Source organism: Leptonychotes weddellii, chromosome 15 (genome assembly GCF_054177405.1).
Source record: "Leptonychotes weddellii isolate Sample4059 chromosome 15, ASM5417740v2, whole genome shotgun sequence".
NCBI lineage: Eukaryota > Metazoa > Chordata > Mammalia > Carnivora > Phocidae > Leptonychotes > Leptonychotes weddellii.
In genome coordinates this window covers 15573396-15596803 of record NC_138383.1, presented here as the reverse complement: position 1 = coordinate 15596803, position 23408 = coordinate 15573396, and the positions used below count along the sequence as shown (strand labels likewise).

Here is a 23408-nt window from a genome sequence, read left to right as displayed (position 1 = left end):
ATTAATATAAAAATGAGTGAAGATAAGTACAGAATGAAGTATTAATATAAAAATGAGTAAGTTGGTTCAGCAATTCCATTTCCAAGTGTTTGTACCAAAAAGACTCCTAAACATTTATCTAACAAGAGATCTATAGAGAGGTTCCTTGCAGCATAATTTTAACAGTCGAACATTGAAAAAACACTGATCAGTAGGGGAATGATGAGTAAAATGTGGCATATTCAGAATGTGGAATACTGTACAGCAATTAAAATTAAAACTTGATGTATATTGGGTGCCTGGGTGGCTCAGTTGGTTAAGAGACTGCCTTCGGCTCAGGTCATGATCCTGGAGTCCCTGGATCGAGTCCCGCATCGGGCTACCTGCTCAGCAGGGAGTCTGCTTCTCCCTCTCCCGCTCCCCCCTCTTGTGCTCTTTCTCTCTCTCACTCTCTCTCTCGAATAAATAAATAAAATCTTAAAAAAAAAACCTGATGTATATTTAATTGTATAATTATAAACTATATTGTATGTATATGTGTAATTTAGATGTATAAAATGTGTATAATTTAAATGTATAAAAGATGGATGGGCTATTAAAATATAACATTGAGTAAAAAACTGTGCTGCAGAAAGATTTATAGTATGATACCATTCTGTGCATTAAAGACTCAAAACCAATTCTATAATGTCATGTGTATTTATGCATGTGTGTATTCACATATACACATACACCTATGTGTGTATATACATGTGTGTGTCATCTATATATTAAGAAACTTGAATACATGTATTAAAGTGTCATTATTACTGACTATAGTATTCAAATGTGCTTTAATTTAAGGTCAGTTTTCCTAACAGAAAAGACCAAGCTGTTACAATTACAAATCCTGCAGTCAGTACCATGGACAGTACCACAGGCAGGACCATGGTCAGCACCACTGTCAGTCCCAAAGGGACAGAGGCCCTGAAGGTTTCATACAGGAGCAAAGAAGGGCTATAAGGTTGAGAATGTTTTCTTATTTTATGATTAATAGAAATTTAATGCCAAAGACTAATAAAAATTATTTTTGTAAGCAAATAATGGTATAGGCAGTGCTTTGAATAAAAAGACATTACAATGAAAGGCATACACGGGGCGCCTGGGTGGCTCAGATGGTTAAGTGTCTGCCTTCGGCTCAGGTCATGATCCCAGGGTCCTGGGATTGAGCCCCGCATCGGGCTCCCAGCTGGGCGGGGAGTCTGCTTCTCCCTCTCCCTCTGCCTCTCTCCTTGCTTGTGCTCTCTCTGTCTCTCTCTCTCTGATGAATAAATAAAATCTTAAAAAAAAAAAAAAAGGCATACACTATAATGGTCAAAAGGTGTTAATGGGACATCAGTCCGTAACACTTAAATATGCAAATGATTCTTCTAGAAGATTCCTTCACACTCACTGACTTGACTAAAAAAATTCTCACCTTACAGACAGAACTCCTGTTTCAGAATCTTTGAATTAGCACTCCCCTTCATACCACACATCCTATCCTATCTGTGCCCACATTGCTACTTACACTGAATCAGCTTTCTTCCTTTATGGCCACATCATCCACATCACTCAGGCCCCCAAACTCTTCCTTGCCACAAGCTAAATCTACCTTAGTCCCACCTAATCACTTAGTTTTATAATTTTGCTCATTAAGTCTGTTTGATTCACTTAAAAAAATTTTTTTTTATTTTTTTAAAGTAATCTCTACACCCAACATGGGGCTCAAATCCACAAGCCCAAGATCAAGAGTCACATGCTCTACTAACTGAGCCAGCAAGTGCCCCTGTTTGATTTACCTTTTAAAGAACTGACTTTACAATCAAGACAACCATTTCTGGTAGCAGAAGAATGCTTTAAACATAATTTAAGTCACAAAACACATTTCTCAACTCATTAAGATTTATAATCTTGAATTTTCATACCTTTTCACAATAGAATTTACCTACATTAAAGGTTAAATTTAGGCACTCTTAATATTTAGAAAAATAAGTTTGAAGAAGAAACCTACACTACAAACACACCTATTTTCTCACTAGATTTAATAAGCATACATTTTTATTTCTGCCAATGTCTGTAAATAAGGAACCCTGATTTCATGCACTAACCTACTTCACTCTGGTGCTGAACTCCTTCCTTGTCTCAGCTTCTCACCAGGCTTCAGGTGAGGGGGTTAGAGTTAAGGGAATCACTTATGTCAGTGTTTCCCAAAATGTGGCTGAGGAATCACTTAACAGTGAGTGTTAAAAACACAGATTCATGAATCAGACTTATCAAGGAAGGGGCCTGGGAATCTTTTTTTTTTTTTATTTTTTAAACAAACTCTCCAGGTGTTTCTCCCAGGCAAGTGTGGAAAGCACTAATTATGCAACTCTCTCCACCAACTACCCATATCTAAAGTAATTTCCTTTATTTTCACCCCCAATCAGAAAATTTTAGCCCTCATCCTATTTCCACAAAGGAAAAAAAAAAGCCACCTAAAGATAACCCCAATATTTAAGTTCCTTCTAAAAAAAAAAAACCACAAAAATTGAAAAAAATAACTCAACAAATGTCCTATAAAAAGAAAACAAAACGTATATCAAAATACCACAGCATTTCAGCTGATAAAGTGTCTTCCCCCCAAAAAATCAACCATGAACTAGAAAAATATATATATAACACTTTAAACTGAATTAAATATCCTCAAACAAGTATGTAGAGATATAACAAAACATCTATAGTCAGAAGATTAAAATGTAAGAACACAAATAGACAAAAGAATGCAATTAGAGTTTATGAAACTCAGGAAGGAAACTGAAGAAAAAGATAAAACTATTTCAGAGTGAATAATAAATTACAAAGTGCCCATAGGAGAGTAGATTCAAATTAATATTTAGTAAGAGGCAGTGAAAGAAGAGGAAAACAACCAGATAACAAAAATAAGATAAAAAAATTTTTTTAAAGAACAAAGAGGGGGCACCTGGGTGGCTCAGTTGGTTAAGCATCTGACTCTTGATTTTGGCTCAGGTCATGATCTCAGGGTTGTGAGATCGAACCCGGGTCGGGCTCCACACTCAGTGCAGAGTCTGCCTGAAATTCTCTCTCCCTCTGCCCCTCCCCCGGCTCATGCTCTCTATCTCTCTATAATAAACAAATAAAATCTTTTTTTAAAAAAATCTTTAAAAAAAAGAACAAAGAAAAAAGTAGAAGAAGAAGGGGAAATAGAAAATGATCATGAAATGTCATATAGGCAACAGATGAAAGTCAAAGGATATCACTTAGAACTGACAGAACTGGGGCACCTGGGTGGCTCAGTCGTTAAGCATCTGCCTTCGGCTCAGGTCATGATCCCAGGGTCCTGGGATCGAGCCCCACATTGGGCTCCCTGCTCAGCAGGAAGCCTGCTTCTCCCTCTCCCCCTCCCCCTGCTTGTGTTCCTGCTCTCGCTCTCTCTGTGTCAAATAAATAAATAAAATCTTTAAAAAAAAAAAAAACTGACAGAACAGTTTATGAAAAGGTCAAGTAAGAAAAAAAAAAGGAGGGGGCTAAGGGGGCTATGAGACATATAAATGCAAAAGTAATCATTAAAACAAAAATATAAACACTCCAAATACCAAAATAAAAATTCAAAAATAGCGAAGACAACATGCCAAAAAGAGAAACACAACTAAAATGTAAAATAACAGAACTGAGATCAAATATATCAGTCATATCAATAACGTGAATGGGCCCAATAAACCTATTAGAAGATTTCAAATTGGCTCATAAAGCAAACCCCAACTCTATATTGTATGCCACAGACACATCTAAAACACAGAGATTAAGAAAGGCTAAAAGTAAAGAGATGGGCAAAGAAATACTGGGCAAATTAAAAACAATAAGAAAGCAAGGTTTGTGATCCTGACATCAAAGTATAATTTACAACACATTAAACAAGATAAAGAAGGACACTTTATGATGCTAGTAGCCACAATTCACATTAAAAATATAACAGTTATGAATATCTACATACCAGATAACAGAGAAACTACTATGTAAAATAGAAACTACAGGAAATGCAAGGAAAAATAGACAGAAAAACACTAAGATTTTAACACACCACTCTCAGTACAAAACAGGGCAAGGGGCCAACAATAAGTAAGAATATAGAAGTTCTAAGCGGCATAATCAGTAAAGCAGAGCTTCTGGATATACAGCAAACACTACACCCTGATAACAGAGAATATACCTCCTTCTCAGTGCACATTCTTTCTGTGTGTGTGTGTGTGTGTGCATGTGTGCACATGTGAGATGAAAATGCTTGAGATCTACCCTCTTCTCAAAGTTTAGGTGTACAATACAGTATTGTTAACAATAGTCACCATGCTGTACATTTGACCTCCAGAACTTATAACTGACACTTTGACCAAACAACTCCCCATCTTATAAATGTTTTCTTCCAAAAGATCACCGTCATGAAAGGAAAACAAAAAAGCTGAAGATTAAATGACAGCTAAGTACAATACACGGTCCTGAACTGGATCCTATACTGAAGGGGGAAAAGGCTGTAAAGGAAATAACTGGGACAATTATCAAAACTGAATTATGGACTACAGATTAAAGTTTCAGTGTTTAATTATATTAATGTTTCATTTCCTGAATTCAATTACTGTAAGAGCGCATCTTTGTTCTCAGGAAATACATAATGAAGTATTAGATGTAAAGAGGAATGATTTCTGCAACTTAATCTCAAGTGGTTCAGAAAAAAAATGTGTGTATGCAGGAATGTGTGTAGAGAGAGAATGAATTTTAAATATATAATTGGTGAATCTGGGTAAAAGTAGTAATATAGGGATTCTCTTATTTTTGCAAACTTTTCATAAATATGAAATTTTTTAGGTTTTAAAAGCAAGCAGAAAGAGGCGCCTGGGTGGCTCAGTCGATTGAGCGTCCAACTCTTGATTTCAGCTTAGGTCATGATCTCAGGGTCATGGCATTGAGCCCCGGGTCGGGCTCTGAGCTCATAGGGGAGTCCGCTTGAAGATTCTCTCCCTTTGTCCCTCCCCCCACTCATGCACACTCTCTCAAATAAATCTTTAAAATACTTTTAAAAAAGAAAAGCAAGCAGAAAAAAACCTGACCCATGAAGTTGACTAGAAACTATCTGACAAGAAGATTCATACCCCATTTTCTCAATTTGCCACGGTGCCTAAGAGACAATGCCAGTTTTTGCTTATTAGCTTCTTGGCTTATTATCCACAAGTAGCTTAGTCTTTTTTTCCTCCTGAAGTCAGAAGCTGCTTTCTACGCCCTTCCCAACTATGGTGACTTGATACACACTTCATTAAAAAAACCACATTTGGAGTGCCTGGTGGCCCAGTTGGTTAAGCACTGGACATTTGGTTTTGGCTCAGGTCATGATCTCAGGGTCATGAGATTGAGCCCCACATCAGGCTCCCACTCAGTGGGGAGTCTGCTTGAGGCTTTTCTCTCTCCCTCCCCCTCTGCCCCTCCCCTGCTTGCATGCACGCATGTGCTTTTTCTAAAAATAAATAAATAAATCTTCAAAATAAAAATTAAAAAAAAAGTATACCATTTGCTTAAATACTGCTGCCCTTTCCTTAACTTAAATCTGATTTATCTTTCCAAACAAACACAGAAGAAAACATATCTCAGTATACAGTAAAATGGAATCACCAAGTAATACCAATTATTTCTCTTCAACATAACTTAGACTTTTTTTTTTAAGATTTATTTATTTGAGAGAGAGAGAGAGCCCAAGTGGGAGGGGCAGAGGAAGAAAGAGAATCTCAAGCAAACTCCACACTGAGAGCAGAGCCCAAGGCGGGGCTCGATCTCACGACCCAGAGATCATGACCTGAGCCGAAACCAAGAGTCAGACACTTAACCAACTGTGCCACCAAGGCGCCCCCAATATACCTTAGACTTTTAGAAAAATTTTTGCATAGCCATAATTTCACAAAGTCCTATTCAACTTAAGTCTAGGCAAGTCAAATGATCTCCAAGCTATTTTCCTTAACTCCTGAATTCTCCCCTTTCCTCACTATCCTCCACACTGACATCAGAATCTTTTTTTTTTTTAAGATTTTATTTATTTATTTGACAGAGAGAGAGATAGCGAGAGCAGGAACACAAGCAGGGGGAGTGGGAGAGGGAGAAGCAGGCTTCCTGCCAAGCAGGGAGCGCGATGTGGGGCTCGATCCTAGGACCCCGGGATCATGACCTGAGCTGAAGGCAGACGCTTAACGACTGAGCCACCCAGGCGCCCAGAATCTTTTTTAAAGTTAGGATTTTGATGGGCTCATTCAGAAATTCTCAGGAGCTTTCAACTGTCTTTGAATAAAATCCAAAATTTCCACTATATACTTTTAGGCCCTCCACGAACTGCATACTCTCATCATTTAATAGACTCATTCAGATAAATCCTTTCAATCACACAAACATACTTCCTGAGCACTGCCTATGATTTGCTTGCTCCCATATGAATGCCTTTTATTGATATTATTTCTCATCTTAAGAGTCTTTCTTCCTTATCTCCACTATGTAATGCTTTCCCCCTACTTCATAATCATGCTCAAAATTCCAGTGCCGGGCACCTGGGTGGCTCAGTCGTTAAGCGTCTGCCTTCGGCTCAGGTCATGATCCCAGGGTCCTGGGATCGAGTCCCACATCGGGCTCCCTGCTCCGCGGGGAGCCTGCTTCTCCCTCTCCCACTCCCCCTGCTTGTGTTCCTGCTCTCACTATGTCTCTCTCTGTCAAATAAATAAATAAAATCTTTAAAAAAAAAAAAAAAACTCCAGTGCCTAAGAAGATTTCTCTGGCTGACTTTCCAGTCTCCAATCAATTCATTCACTCCTGTTCTATCTTAGCACTTTCACACAGAGCTCCCAGTGGTAATATCTGTGTACTTATTTACCCTGTACACTTTCTGAGAGCTATGAATAAGTGGATATTCTTTCCCCCATTAGGTTGCAATTTTCAGGCAGAATAGCAAGTCAAGAGGTAAGTACCATAACTATTTACTTTTCCATTCTCATATATCTAACCAGTAACTTAAATAGGATCAATGTTTAATGGCCTGACAACCAGTAATAGAAAATTTTACAGATATCCACAACCATAAGAAACTCATAAAGAAAATCTACATAAGGTAGCTAAAAAACATACCTACCTTCTATTTCTTGCCCAATGGAAAGTCCAGCCCATTTTCGCTGTAAAATAAAAGAAAAAAAAAAAAGAAACTTAAAATCAAATCAATCAAAATTAGAGAAATGAGGAAAAGAGGGATTTCTATGAATTTCAGTAACAGGAACACATTCAAAGATCAAAACATGGTTTAGTGTTGTGTGTTGAACTGTGTTCCACAAAAAGATATGTTGAAGTCGTAGCCCCTGGCACACGGGAATACAACCATATCTGGAAATAGGGTCTTTGCAGATGCAATCAAGGTAAGATGAGGTCATTATCAAATTAGGGTAGGCATAAGCCAGTATGACCCCAGTGTCCTTACAAGAAGAAAAGAGACAGACAGGGGGAGAAAGTCATGTGATGATGTTGGCAGAGACTGAAGTGGCACATCTACCAATCAAGGAACATCAAGGGTTGTTGGCAACACCAGAAGCTAAGCATGAGCAGATTTTTCTCTAAGGCCTTCGGACAGAGCATGGCCCTGTTTACACCTTGATTTCAGACTTCTAGACTCCCAAACTGCAAGAGAATAAATTTAAGCCACCCACTCTGGTACTTTGTACAGTGGCCCAAGGAAACATATTTATTTATTTATTTAGAGATTTTATTTATTTGACAGAGAGAGAGAGCACAAGCAGGGGGAGGAGCAGGGAGAGGGAGAAGCAGGCTCCCGCTGAGTAGAGAGCCTGATGTGGGGCTCGATCCCAGGAACCTGGGATCATGTTCTGAGCCAAAGGCAGCTGCTTAACTGACTGAGCCACCCAGGCATCCCTAGGAAACATACTTATATACTATAATTTATATCTGAACATCTATCTGAAAACATACAAAGCTTGCTTTTGTACAATAAAACTGGTATCACTGAGTAGGATGCTTCTTTGCACACTATATTGCTCCTGAAGGCCTTCATAGTATCAGATAATATTTCAGTGTTCTAAATGTACTATGGTTACTTATATTGTTTGCTATAATATCTCAAAAAGAAAGACACTCAATTCATGAAAACTAAATTAAAGCTGGTCAGCTAATCTAGCTTGAAACCTAAGCAGCAATTCCAATCATTAGATGGTCCTGATTACTCTTCGTACTAGCCAAAGGATTTTCAGACATTTGCAACTAGACTTTGGCTTCTCCCAGATCCAGACTGGTTACAACGGCAAGAATATACGGAGGCAGGCCAGACTGTGTTTAGGCAGGAATTTAGGACTGGCTTGGTATGGATTCAAAATTAGTCACTACAGACAACACTTCAAAGAACAGTGGGAAAAATAATTTTTGGCTGAAAATCCACATTTTATCTACTCATCAAGCAGTGCAGATTTGCGGGTGGATGGTGAAGAGGCTGCACTGTGAATATGTGTAACACCTGCTTTCCCCTCTAGCTCTCTCAGCACAGGATGCTTCTCCCTCCTCTCTGCCCTTCATGCCCTCTTCTGTAATATCCCATCTCACTTCTGGCCAATGAGAAATTTAGCAGCATGCTGGGTAAGTCCAGACTTTGGGTCACAAAGCAGCCACAATTAGGTTCTGTACTTCAATCCCAAAGACAGACTCAAAGGATGACAGTAATAGTATCTATCATATGGGGTTGTTTTGAGAATTAAATGAGCTAATACATGCAAGAGTACCTAGAATAGTAGTCCTGATAATCAAGAGGCATCCAAATAGAGAAAAGGGGAACTGTGAGTAAAGATCTCCCATAATTTTTGAGGGCTTCAAGAGACCTTCAACAGATCCCTAAAGAATGTTTGATCTCTTTCCTTCAGCCTCCAGGGGAGTAAATCAATGCTCATTAGCATACTAGAAGGTAGGGGTTGCATCACATTGCTGAGGACTGTGGGGTAAGTAGCACAAGTAAGATGATAAGGGAGTAAAGGGTACAGACTAGTACTTGCAATGCTCCTCAAGTATGTATTAGGTGCCTGCAACAGTGCAAGACAGTTTTCCCGCCACAGAATCCAACAGTCATACATGTAATCATAACCCTTCCACTCCTTAAGAAGCCCAGCAAGTTACATTGTAATTTGAGACAGCAACTATTCATATCATATTCATTAGCGTGACATCATTGCACTTTAAAAAAATCACTATTATTAGATGTCAATTTTATAAATTTATTTTTTAAGATTTTATTTTTTTATTTGACAGAGAGAGAGAGCACAGGCAGGGAAAGCAGCAGGCAGAGGGAGAGGGAGAAGCAGGCTCCCCGCTGAGCAGGGAGCTCAATGCGGGACTTGATCCCAGGATCCTGGGATCATGACCTGAGCTGAAGGCAGACACTCAACTGACTGAGCCACCCAGGAGCCCCTATAAATGTTATTTTTATATATTTTCTGTTACCCTATGAGTTAACATTAAAATAACTTGAGACTTTATCTGATAGCTAACTGATATTACCGCAGAATTTTTTTAAAAATTAGTAAAAAAAATCAAGGCAATAAAAGGCAAACATAGTAAAACCCATAATTAAGAATGTATCTTTAGGGGTGCTTGGGTGGCTCAGTTGGTTAAGCATCTGCTTTCAGCTCAGGTCATGATCCCCCGGTCCTGGGATCGAGCCCCGCATTGGGCTCCCTGCTCAGTGGGGAGCCTGCTTCTCCCTCTCCCTCTGCCCCTTCCCCTTGCTAGTGCATGCATGTGCTCTCTGTGTCTCTCTCTCAAAAAAATGAATAAAATCTTAAAAAAAAAAATAAAAGAATGTATCTTTAGGGGAAACTGGGTGGCTCAGTCGGTTAAGCATCAAACTCTTGATCTCGGCTCAGGTCAGGATCTCAGGGTTGTGAGATTAAGCCCCTGTGTCAGGCTCCGCACTGGGTGTGGAGCCTACTTAAGAGTCTCTCTCTCCCTTTCCCTCTGCCCCACCTCCCTTTAAGAAAAAAAAGAATGTATCTTTAAATTCCTTATATAAATACCTAGATGTTTTTCTTCCACATGAATCAATTCAGTTCCAGGATGAGGTTTGCTTTATATGAATTGATTTTTCTAGGACTTTCAAGAATGGAAGAGAATAGGGGCGGCTGGGTGGCTCAGTCGTTAAGGGTCTGCCTTTGGCTCAGGTCGTGATCCCGGGGTCCTGGGATAGAGCCCCGCATCGGGCTCCCTGCTCCACGGGAAGCCTACTTCTTCCTCTCCCACTCCCCCTGCTTGTGTTCCTTCTCTCGCTATCTCTCTCTGTCAAATAAATAAATAAAATCTTAAAAAAAAAAAAAAAAGAATGGAAGAGAATAAATTAGCATCTAAGTTACCTGAGGTAAGCTGAATGCAATGCTCCCTGGAACCACTGACGGATGGGTCCTCAATGTAAATGTGTACCTGTGGTTGGGAGAGGTTCTCACAATCACATGCCTGAAAGACAAGAAACATAGTTAGGGCCCCATGTCAAAGGAAATAAAAAACATCAATTCCACTGCATGTGTTCATTTCCAACAACTGATGCTTGATGGGTACCAGGTGGAAACATAGCAGAGTATTTGAGAGTCCTGAAGGAACAGAACCACAAATTTCATTTCTCAAAACTGTCAGCAATTCAAAATGTTTTCCAGGCATAACCTTGGGCCAAGCACACATCAAGAAAAATCAGGATCAAGTTCAAGAGAGTACATACCAGTCAAAATAGCAACACCATTATATTTCCAGTTTACATAAAATTGAAGACAATGATTTAGAGTCCTAGATATTAAGTAAAAATTAGATGAATTTCCTCTCCTGGGAATTTTTCACACCTTAAATAGAATAAATGGAGGAGAACCAAAGATAGAAGAACCAGGATATAACAGTCCAAAAAAAGTTAGTTTTAGGACTATTCATTAAATCTCTGTAGGCTCTCACAATAGTTGAAACAGTAACAATCTATAAAAATAAAAAGATGGTAAAAATAAAAAATTGTCACAAAACACATCAGCTTTCATAGAGATATCAATATTTATTATTTCAAAGCATTTTGTGCTAATTCATTCTGCTCAGAAGTTACCCATAATAGATAAAATATAGTCATCTCATGATAACCTCCTACAACGAGAAATTGCCATGGACTGTGTGTATGATAAAAGCTTCAAACTCTATTTTGCAACAGTACTATCTGTTTTAAAATCGTCTTTTAGAGGGGCGCCTGGGTGGCTTAGTCAGTTAAGCATCTGCCTTCAGCTCAGGTCATGATCCTGGGGTCCTGGGAGCAAGCCCCGAGTTGGGCTCCCTGCTCAGCGGGAGTCTGCTTCTCCCTCTCCCTCTGCTCCTCCCCCTACTCATGCTCTCTCTCATTAGCTCGCTCTCTCTCTCAAATAAATAAATAAAATCTTTTTAAAAAATTATCTTTTAAAATGCTATGACTTTTTAAATATTAATGGTTAATGTTTCTATATACATCATTTTGTCACAACACAAGTTCCTTATATCTGGTATATTTCAAATAACTCTATCATGAGTATGGTGAACATTTGACAAATATAAGAGATTTCCATAAACAAATTCTTACACTGATTATCTATACCCCAGTTTATACACAGAAAGTTCTGTGTTCAACTTAGTATCAAAGAATTTTTAGGACAAGAAACAATATTACTGCAATAATGTAGTGCAGCCCCTTATTCTAAAGCTGAAAACTACAGATAATTAGCAATTCTAACTTTGTAAAACTCCTGGATTTTACAGAGTTTTGATTTTTTTTATTAAGGCTCAGTTAAAATTCTGCCTTATTGTTCCTTATTTCCCTACTCTGCCTTCTGGTGGGACGACTTTATCTCCTTACCTCTACCAGCCTCAGAAGCATATGGGTGGCACTGAGCTTGGTAGTAGGGTTTTTAGAAATTCTGGCAGTGGGTGATGTGAATCGGTTAAAATAAATGACAACAAAACAATACTTATAAATACTTTGTTGTGCATCTTCTAATTTTCATGTCCCTTAGATTATCATAGTAATAGTCATCAAAATAGCTAATATTTATTGGGGCGCCTGGGTGGCTCAGTCAGTTAAGCAGCTGCCTTCAGCTCAGGTCATGATCTCAGGGTTCCGGGATCGAGCCCCGAGTCGGGCTCCCTGCTCGGGGGGGTCTGCTTGTCCCTCTCCCTCTACCCACCCCTCATTTGTGCTCTCTCTCTCATATAAATAAATAAAATCTTTAAAGAAATAGCTAATATTTATTGAGGACTTACTAATGTGCAAAGGCACTGTTCTAAATGCTTTATTTATATAAGTCAATCTGCCCAACTACCCTGAGGAAGATATTATCATCATCCCCATTTCACAGATTAGGACACAGAGGCACAGAGATGGTGAATAGATAAAACTTATCCATGGTCACCCAGTTTGTAACTGGCAGAGCCAGAATCCAAACTCAGACAATCTCACTACAGAACCAAAATCCTAATGACTATGCTATATGATTTATATAACCAGTATGTTTAGTTCTGCTAAGAAAGTTGATGAAAATAAAAGTTATACATAAAAAGCTATGTATGATTTTTAAAACCTATTAATCAAAGTTTAACATAGTAAAGACTAAAATACGTAACTCTCATCTCTTCCATTTTCCAACTCAGCAAGAGGAATTAAGAAATTTTTCTCAAGTTTCCTAAAATATAAGAGCTCTCTAGAAGTTTCTAAAATACCACTCGGCAGGTTAGGAGAAAACAAAGATACTCACTGGCCAGGCTGGAAATCCTTTTCATTCACAACTGCACAGTTGGTTAAAGATAATTCATCTGTAGGACATCTTGCAGCTTGCATACTCTATAAAAATCAATGATTAAGAAAATAAAATTAAGTCATCTTTCAAAGATTTTTTAAAATTTATTTATTCAAGAGAGAGCACAAGCAGGGCGAGCAGCAGGCAGAGGGAGAGGGAGAAGCAGGCTCCCCGCTGAGCAGGGAGCCCGACGTAGGGCTCGATCCCAGGACCTGGGATCATGACCTGAGCTGAAAGCAGACGCCCAACCAACTGAGCACCCAGACACCCCTAAGTCATCTTTTATAACCTTAAAGAATAGTTTATGCCTCCTGTCCTCTATTCCTCATCACCTGTAGTAAATACCTATTGTTTTTGACTCCCTGCATTCCTTCCTCTGTGGTAACAGCAAACCCTTCCTTTGGGAAACTGTTCCTTCCCCATTCCATATGCTTTCATGGGCCTGCGAATTACAGCACACGGGCAACCACAGATTCTATTTCATCCGTGGGATTTTATACAGACATGTACCAGAAGGATACTCTTCCTTGCCTCACCACTGCATGGAGGATGACTTTCTGCTCTAAAAGAAAGTGAAACTATCCCAGAGAAAGCAAAGGTAACAGAGACACAGACAAACAGACACCTTCAAATACAGATCTGACAACCAAGTTAAAGCCCTTGAGACAAGTACTGAACATTGGTTATGAACCAATAAATTCTTTTTTTCACTCAAGCTTATTTGATTTGGTTTTCCATCTTTTCTGAAGAAAAGACTTTTGACTCATTCAAATGCAATGAAGTAAATTCAGTAAGTTTAATAAAGTGTATCATGAAAAAATTATTTTTATAAGAGATCCCAAGTGGCCTGAGCCACATTTCCTAAGGATTAAGAAAGACCATCTTCCAAATATCTCCAAACAAAGACAATTAGAGGATACACTTTTTTCAAAGCAGCGATTAATCTTTTTGATCAACAGCTACTAGCAAAACATTCCTTCATATAACATACTTAACCAATAACCATTCCACCATTCTCTAGGGTTTCCTAGTTAGTGAAATATGACCCTTGTAGTCATGACATGTAGTTTATGATTAAAGTGCTCATTCTTTAAATCTCAAGCCAAAGCTGATTCTTCTTAAATTTGCCTTCCAAATACAAATGTATAAAGCAAAATAAATTACTTTTTGCTTTGCTTTTAACTAAAAGGCTAGTTTCAATACAGTTACCCCAGTTGTTTAGAGCAGTGGTCCCTAAAGTAGGCTATGTGCACCAGAAGGATTTGCAGATAATCCAAGTATCAAAATTAACTGCATTTAGAAAACAGACCTCTAAATAGGTAATATCATAAAATATTAAGCCAAAATTTTTAAAGAATAATGAAGTAGCACTTTGCTCTTTGTATTTTTTAATAAAATAAAAATGAGAATGTTTTACATCTTCAGTTCATCCTTTTTAACACTTTCGTAAATGATTTATTATGTAAATAAATTATTAGTATGTCACTTATAAATAAATATGTATACATATTGGAGATACAGGAAAACACGTTTAACTTATGGGATTCATAAAATGTTTAGAAATCACTTACTTAGAACATAAGATGAATAAAGTCTGGGTCATAAGTTTGCTTTATGAATAAGACAGTATTTTTGCCCATGGTCAGTCTGTCTAGCCATCTGACAAAAGTGTACCAAACTTTTTTAGTTTCCTGCCCATCCTGGGGTCTCTCTCATCTACAAGCTTCTTCCTTGTATATACTTCACTCTCCACTAATGCTAAGCCTCTTGCTTAGCTAACTCCTACTCATTTCAACAATTCTCAGCTCAGACTTACTTTTTCTACAAGACCTTTCTAGACCTTTCCCTCCCCACTAAACTGATGCAAGAAAGCACCTGACTGTATTTTTATCGTCTGTTTACATGTATGCATGGCATAAAAGACAGTAAGCTTCTCAAGGACTCTGACTGTATCTTCCTTACATGTGTGGTTCCTCAGGACTAGTACAGAGCTTGGTACACAGTGAGTGCTCATCAAACATCTGCTAAATAAATGAACTTATGGATCAATACAAATCTAACTGCAGAATAAACAGTTCAAAGGACATGTACACAAAGGACATTTCAAGGTTACTTAGGAAGTGATATGAAGTGATTTAAATTACCTAATAGTTCAAAATTGCACAGAGCTGATATAGTCAAAGTAATAAAAAATTTACAAAATGCTAAGTTAACCTTTTCATTTATTAACTTGTTTAGCTGTCAAAGAGGTAGTGTCCTCACATTTATTTTCTTACAGTTTCTGTGGCTCAGGAGCCTAGGCATGGCCCATCTGGGCTGTCTAAAGTCTCACAAGGCCATAATCAAGAAGTCAGCTGGATTGCACTCTCATCTGGAGGCTTGCTTCAATGATCACTGGGATTGTTGGCAGAATTTATTTCATTGCTATTGTGAGACTGAATGTCCAGACTTCTTGCTATAAAAAAAATATCCTCAGTTCCTGGAGAATATTCTCAATTCTTGGCTACATGGCACTCCCAATATAGCCACTTAGTTCATCAAGCCATCAAGGAAAGTCAGGAGGTTGACTCCACTAGCAAGCTGGAGTGTTATGTAACATGATGTAATTATGGAAATGACACTGCATTGCCTTTCCCATAATCTATTGGTTAGAAGCAAGCTGCATGTCCCATATACTCAAGAAGTGATTACACAGAGGCACGAATAACTAGAGGCAGTGGTGATGGCGGGGGGGGGGGTATTACCTTCCAGTCTGTCTGATACAGGACTTTATTTGTAATACTTTTCTACATCCTCAAAAAAAAAATTGCCAAAGAGGTAGTGTCCTTCAAAAAAAGTAAAAAACTCTGTAGAAGTCATCTGGCTAGCCAACCAAAAACAGATGCTATGAGCAAAAGGCCTCCCTACTGGAATCTAGAAGCATCTGTGTTTTTATGAAAGCCAAGCAGGGTATCTCATTTTCTCATCAAATTAAATTCAATATAAATTCCTATAAATAGTAGCTGTTACTTACCACAGTAATGCCAAGGGAAAATTCCACAATTTTTCTAACATTGACCTTGCCTCTAGGAAACAATAATAAAAACTCAGCCACTACAGCCATGCAGCTATTATGAAATGAAAATATTACACTGATAGGCAATTTTATATAAGTTCAGTTATCTGAGATCTAGAACATTTAACCATCTAAAGGCTGTAAAATATTTTCACTACTAACTTGAAATGTAAAAAATTCTTAACTCACTGCTACTCAAAAGAACAAAAATCTCAACAAATCTTTAATGGAAATTTCAGTAGAAGTAATTATATCATTACTTAAAAGCCTCTGAAGCGCAGAAAGAGAATTTGCTTCTCTTCATCAAAAAAAAAAAAAAGGAAGGATTTAACCAGGTCTCCTCTGGGCAATGTTATACAGTTTTTGAATTTAAATAGCATACTTCCACTGAAAGGTCCACTTCAAGAACTGGATTAATTAGATACATGCTTTATCATTTACCAAAGAATTTAGTAGGGTAAAATAAATAGAAAAAAACAGAGTGTAGTACCTAACTAGAAGAGCTCATTACCAAATAACTGCCCCTACCCTAACTAACTGCAACACTCATGAATGCACTGGTTCTTCCTCTGTGGTGCTTGAGGCCTTGGTTACATCTCTCTAGAGACACACAAATCCCCCACAGGAAAGGGAAGCAGGATGGATAACATGAACTTGCCCAGAGCCAGCTCCACTGACAAGTCTCACTCAACTATTTGTCAGACGATCTTTGCTAAAAAAAACATTTTAGAACTGCACTGTTCAATAAAGTAACCACTAGACAGATATGGCTATTAAAATTAAAATTAAAAATTCCATTCAGTTGCACTAGCCACCTTTCAAGTGCCACATGTGGCTAGTAGCTATCACTGTGGAAAGTTCCACTGGACAGGGCTAGTCTAGAATGGTGTGAGAAAGGCCATCAGTGATACCTGTCTTCAGGCCTATGGAATCTTACTCTGTGCTATAAACTCCTGTAATAATTTCTGTTAAAATTTTGAAGTTACGTGAGCCTAGAAGTGATGAGTAGAAATAAGTTAAACATCCTGAAGCTATCTCTCAAAGAGCCTGTAGGGATACTTTCACATTATCCATTTCAGACCAATAACTATTCACATAAATGAACCTCCTGACATCCCTTAGGGCCTTAAAATTCCTTTACAGATTTATACTGAAAAAGAAAAAAAGCAAGTTCCCATTTTCATCTTTTTTGCAGGGGAGGGACCCCAAAGAAAAATGCAAAGGGCCAACAACACTAAATACTGGCAAAGACATAATACAGTTTCTTATTAAGTTAAATGTGACCCAGCATGTCTATGCCTAGCTTTTTATTCAAGAGAAATGAAAACATAGCCACACTTGTACACAGATGTTCACAGAAGCTTTATTCATAATAGCCAAAAATTGGAAAGACACACAAGTGCCTACCAACACATGAATGGATAAACAAATTGTGGTGCAGCCATACAATGGAATACTACCCAGCAATTAAAAAGAAACTACGGATACCTCCAACAACATGAGTAAATTTAAAAAACATAATAATGAGTAAAAGAAGCCAAATGCAAAATAAGAGTTCACCGGATATTATGTAAAATTCATCTCATATTCAGATGAAATTCTAGAGGAGGCAAAAGTAATCTAGAGCAACAACAACAAAAGATCAGTCAGTGCTTGCCTGAGTGAAAAGGACAGCAAAGAAGCATGAAGTAATTTTTTGAGATGACAGAAGTGTTTTATATGTTTTTTTTAAAGATTTTAATTACTCAGGGGGCGCCTGGGTGGCTCAGGTCATGATCCTCTCCCACTCCCCCCTGCTTGTGTTCCCTCTCACTGTGTCGCTCTCTGTCAAATAAATAAATAAAATCTTTACAAAAAAAAAAAAAGATTTTAATTACTCAGGGATGCCTGGGTGGCTCAGTTGGTTAAGCTGGTTCCTTCAGCTCAGGTCATGATCCCAGAGTTCTGGGATCGAGCCCCACATCGGGCTCCCTGCTTGGTGGGGAGCCTGCTTCTCCCTCTTCCACTCCCCCTGCCCCTACTTGTGTGTTCACTCTCGCTCACTCTCTCTCAAATAAAATCTTCATTTTATTTATTCATTTGAGAGAGAGAGTGCTCGCAAGCACGGGGGAGGGATAGAGGGAGAGGGAGAAGCAGACTCCCCACCGAGGAGGTGCCCAATGCCGCGCTCAATCCCAGGCCCCTGGGATCATGACCCGAGCTGAAGGAAGACAACCAACTGAGCCACCCAGGCACCCCATAAGTGTCTTACATCTTGATTGCATTTTACTGTATATAGGTTATACCTCAAGAAAGTTGAGAGATTGGGCGCCTGGGTGGTTCAGATGGTTAAGCGTCTGCCTTCGGCTCAGGTCATGATCCTGGAGTCCCGGGATCGAGTCCCGCATCGGGCTCCCTGCTCAGCGGGAAGTCTGCTTCTCCTTCTGACCCTCCTCCCTCTCTGCTCTCTATCTCTCATTCTCTCTCTCTCAAATAAATAAATAAAAATCTTTAAAAAAAAAAAAAGAAAGTTGAGAGATTATGCTCTGATTTTAATGGCTGGACAACCTAATAATTTCCACAGCAAAGATAGGATAAATGCTAAAACTAGAAAACAGAGTTTCGGTACAGTTCAAAATGGGGCCCTTATCCCTATATTAACATAGACCTAGACCTTGATACATCCATACTCCTACCTGGTAGAGAAGATAGTTAGGCTTGCAGAACAGACTCCGTTCACTTCCCAAACAATCCTCATCCCAGACGTAGGGACACACAGAACTAAGAGAATGGTCAGACCTACCTCTAAAAGGCCAGTCCAAGGGTGCTGCCCATACTGGCCTGCAGTCCTGGGCATAGGAAGTGAAAGATGAAGGATAAAACCTGCAAGTCCTTCTGGCACAAATGTCCCATACTGACTGTTAGACTGGTGATTCTTCCTCTTGAGAAGAGTAAGGATTTTTTTTCCCTGTAATAATTCTTCCCTTAAGAGGCAACCAAGTTTGATATAAAGTTCTACCCTCCCTACAGGCAGGGATGGAAAAGGGAGGAAACAGGAAGAAATGTGCACCCACCCATACATACACAACAATAAGAACTAAATGAGATAATCCTCATTTACTGATGCAGAGTAAATACTCAATGAATCTTAGCTATTATTGTAACTATCCTAAAGATATTCAGTAATAGCAACAACAACAACAAACAAACAAACAAAAAAACACAGGTGCCTAAGCCTAAATAAATGCCAGAAATAGGGGTGTGGCTAAAAGAATCTCAACTATGCAGCCGTTTCAAAGGTCAAGGTACCTCTGTGTGTTATTGACAAGGGAAAATGTCCACAATATAGTGCTAAACTTTTTTTTAAGTTACAAAACTGTGTGTAGGGTAAGCTTTTTTTTTAATAAACAAGATACGCATAAATTACTGATACTGATAAATTAACAGTAGCTACCACTGAGGAGAAACAAGAAGGCATAAGGGAAACACTTCCACTTTTCACAATTCTGAAATTATTTTTACAATAAATAACACTTGTCTTATGGAGGTAATTTTTCTTTAATTTTTTAAGTTTATTTTAAGTAATCTCTCCACCCAACGTAGGGCTAAGACTCACAACCCCGCGATTAAGAGTCACTCCCTCTTCTGAATAAGCCAGCCAGGCACCCAGGGAAATAATTTTAAATATGGAAAACTTCTATGTACAAAATTGTTCTCTACAGCATTATTTTAACAGTGATGAATTAGAAGCAACCTAAAAATACTATTTCCAAGTAAAGGCTATGTAAACTACAACATAACCACTTAATTAAATATCATATAACCATCAAACTCCTCGTAATATATTGAGGGGTTTATATCACAGGAACATAAAAAAATATACGTTAAGTTTTACTTTACAGCTTGATTTAAAAGAATAGCAAATCAACTAAATGGAAACACACCAAAATGTAAAAAACAATTGTAACTGGATAATGGAACTACAGATGATTTCATTTCTTTTCATCTTTTTTTCTGCGTTTTCCAATTTTACCAAATTAAAATTTTTGTTTTAAAGTTAATTGATGGTGGGGTGCCTGGGTGGCTCAGTCAGTTAAGGGTCCAACTCTTGATTTCGGCTTAGGTCATGGTCTCAGGGTCATGAGATCAAGCCCCACATCAGGCTCCATGCTCAGTGGTGAGTCTACTTGAGATTCTCTCTCCCTCTCCCCTTCCCCCCACCCCCTCTCAAATAAATAAATCTTTAAGTTAATTGATGGCATTTCATTTTAGACCTCTGTCTGCTTCTGTATAGTTATGACCATACACATTAGGAAAATAACACAAAGGACATGCTTAATAAAGGCCATTGTCATTATTCATGACATACAAGACACTGTGTCTCAACCTTCGTGTTTTTTTCTTCATAATTAAATCATGTTGGTTAAATCTAATTTTGATAATGGTGTGACAAGGATTTTTGTAAATAAAGAAAAAGCACTTCTAGCAAACTCAGTAAGAAGCTATAAAATACGGTCTGAAACACAGAACCATTTGATAATTATACAAAGAGTTAAAGATTTATTTACATTGGGCAGGTTAACCAATGACAGCATCAAAATGAGCACTAAATCATAGTCAGTTAACTGAGTCCTTGGCACTGTGAATAAATAACTTCCTCTCCAAGGCTGCATTAATCTGGGAAAGTTCATCAATGCCTTAAAATAAATTACTTAAAAATTTGGAGAAGTACCTGGAACAATATCTAGCACATGACAGGGACTCAATAAGTATTTGTTGAATTTTAAAATTTTTGGAGAAATATATCTACAAAGTTGAAGAAAATTAATGCCTATCTAAGCAGATAAATACATAAAATCAAAAACTGCTATAAATAGGAAATAGACAACAGGTTCCCAGTACAACAGAAACAAAAAATGCTTAAAGTACTAGAAAAAAGTTTAGCAAAAATGCATAAGACCCTCATAAAGAAAATCAATGGAAATACATAAGAGAATATCCATACAAATGTAGAGAGAAATATGATGTTACTGTATGCAATGACTCAATATTGTAAGGGTATCAATAACTCCAAATTAACCTATAAATGTAATGTAATTATAAGCAGAATCCCAATGGGTCATTAATAAATTCAATCTAAACTGCAACCCGCCAAGTAAAATACATTAGAGGAAGTGGGAGGAATTTTTTAAATTTGTTAAAGTAACCAAGAAAACTTTTAGGAAGAATGAGGGAAACTGGCCCTACCAGACATCAAAACATGCTATATACAGTAATTAAAACAAGATGGTACTGGTACAAAAACAAACAGTTCAGGGAGTAGAACCACCAACCCAGAAATAGCATTAGATATATAGGAGAACTTAATATACAAGACTGACAATCAGTGGGGGAAACTACTCAGTAATGGTGTTGATACAACAGACTACCCATTTGGTGGTGGTGAGGGAGGAGTGTTAATAACAATAGCTAATATGTTTGGGGAGCTTTCTTATGAGTCAGGCACTGTTTTAAGAGCTTTACATACCTGCAAGCATTACAGCCCACAATTCTTTATTACCAAAATCTAACATTACAGTTGACCCCTTGAACTACATGGGTTTGAACTGCAGTTTTTTTATAAATACATTATAATATTATAAATGTATTTTCTCTTCCTTATGATTTTCTTTCTATACACACACACACACATATATATATTTTTTAAATCAAGTAAACTCTACGCCCAACATGGGGCTCAAACTCACAACCCCATGATCTAGAGTCACATGTTCTACCAACTGAACGAACCAGGTGCTCCCCCTTATGATTTTGTTACATTTTCTCTCTAGCTTAATTCATTATTAAGAATACAGTATATAGTATGTACAGCATACAAAATAAGTGTTATTCAACCATTTATCAATAAGGCTTCTGGTAACAGACTATTAGTAGTTAAGATTTTGGGGAGTCAGAAATTCTAAGTGGAATTTCAATTGCACAGGGAGTCAATGTCCCTAACCCCTGTGTTCTTCAAAGGTCAAGTGTATCTGCCTCACTCTAGCTACTGCTTTTGTTTCTCACAACACAAGAAAATTACTTCTCTCTAAATAATTTTTTTAATATGATTCATTCTGAATACTGCACACTTAGAAGAGAAATAAATTCTAATTTTAAGATGAATAACATGAAGATTGCACATTTTCATCCTATAGGTACCTCCAATATAATTCAAGCATGTAATATAGTTTCATTTCATCACCTTCAAGGATCACAACATTACACTGTTTGTTAACTTCAGCCATGGTGGCACCCTGATATTGGACTTCTAGCCTCCACAAGGGTGAGAAATAAATTTCTGTTATTTAAAGTTACCCAGTCTCTGGCATTTTACTATAGCAGCCTAAAGAGACTAAGACAATTTCATACAACATACAATTCATCATTTTAAAGTGTACACTTCAGTGGTTTTTACTATATTCACTGTTGTGCAATCATCACCACTAACATTTCCAGAACATTTCCAGCAAACTCCAAAAAGAAACCCTGTACTTATTAGTAGTTTAGTCCCAACTCTCCCCTCCCTTCATCTTCTGATAACCACTAGTTTAACTGTCTCTATAGATTTGCCTATTCTGGACATTTCATATAAACAAGAATCATAAAATCTGTCATCTTTGTATGACTGTCTTCTTTGACTTAGCGTAATGTCTTCAAGGTTTCCTATGTTGTAGCATGTGACAGATCATTCACATTGTATGAATAGACCACATTTGTTTATTCATCAGCTGATAGACACTGGGTTATTTCCACTTTTTGGCTATTATGAATAATGCTATGAACATCCATGTAACAAGTTTATGTATAAACATGTACTTTCAACTCACTTGGTTATATACCTAGGAGAATTGCTGAGTCATTCTGTTTAACTTTTTAAAGAACTGCCAAACTGTTTTCCACAATGACTGCGGCATTTTACATTCCCACCAGCAGAGGATAAGGGTTCCAATTTTTTAACTATAACCAACCTAATGGGTGTGAAGTGGCACCTCATTGTGGTTTATTTTTCTTAATGCTGGGGGTGGAGCCTAATGCAGGGCTTGAACTCACCACCCTGAGATCAACACCTGAGCTGAGATGAAGAGTCAGACGCTTAATCAACTGAGCCACCCAGACGCCCCTCATTGTGGTTTTAATTGGCATTTCCCTAATGACTATGATGTTGAGCATCTCTTCACATGCTTACTGGTCATTTGCACATCTGGTTAGGAGAGATGTCTATTCAAATCCTTTGCCGATTTTTATTTTTCCATTGCCTGTTTTTAAATTGAGTTGTCTTTTAATGTTGAGTTGCAAGAGTTCTTTATATATTCTGGATACTAGACCCTTATCCGATATATGATTTGCAAATATTCTCTCCCATTCTTGGGTTGTCTTTTCACTTTATTGATAGTGGTCTTTGATGCATAAAAGTTTTAAATTTTGATGAAGTCCAACTTATCTATTTTTTGTGCTTTTGTCATATCTAAAAGAAAATCACTGTT

General features: G+C 37.8%; 1 protein-coding gene across 1 annotated transcript in view; it reads right to left on the bottom strand.

Moving 5' to 3' along the window:
• The window catches only part of NSF (N-ethylmaleimide sensitive factor, vesicle fusing ATPase), a 141008-nt gene that overhangs the window by 104372 nt on the left and 13228 nt on the right, over window positions 1-23408 (bottom strand). The window contains exons 2-4 of the mRNA XM_081804802.1: window positions 12810-12895; window positions 10416-10515; window positions 7154-7193 (exon numbers count right to left, since the gene is read on the bottom strand). Coding sequence (XP_081660928.1) covers window positions 7154-7193; window positions 10416-10515; window positions 12810-12895 — 226 coding nt within the window. The remainder of the gene's footprint in view (window positions 1-7153; window positions 7194-10415; window positions 10516-12809; window positions 12896-23408) is intronic.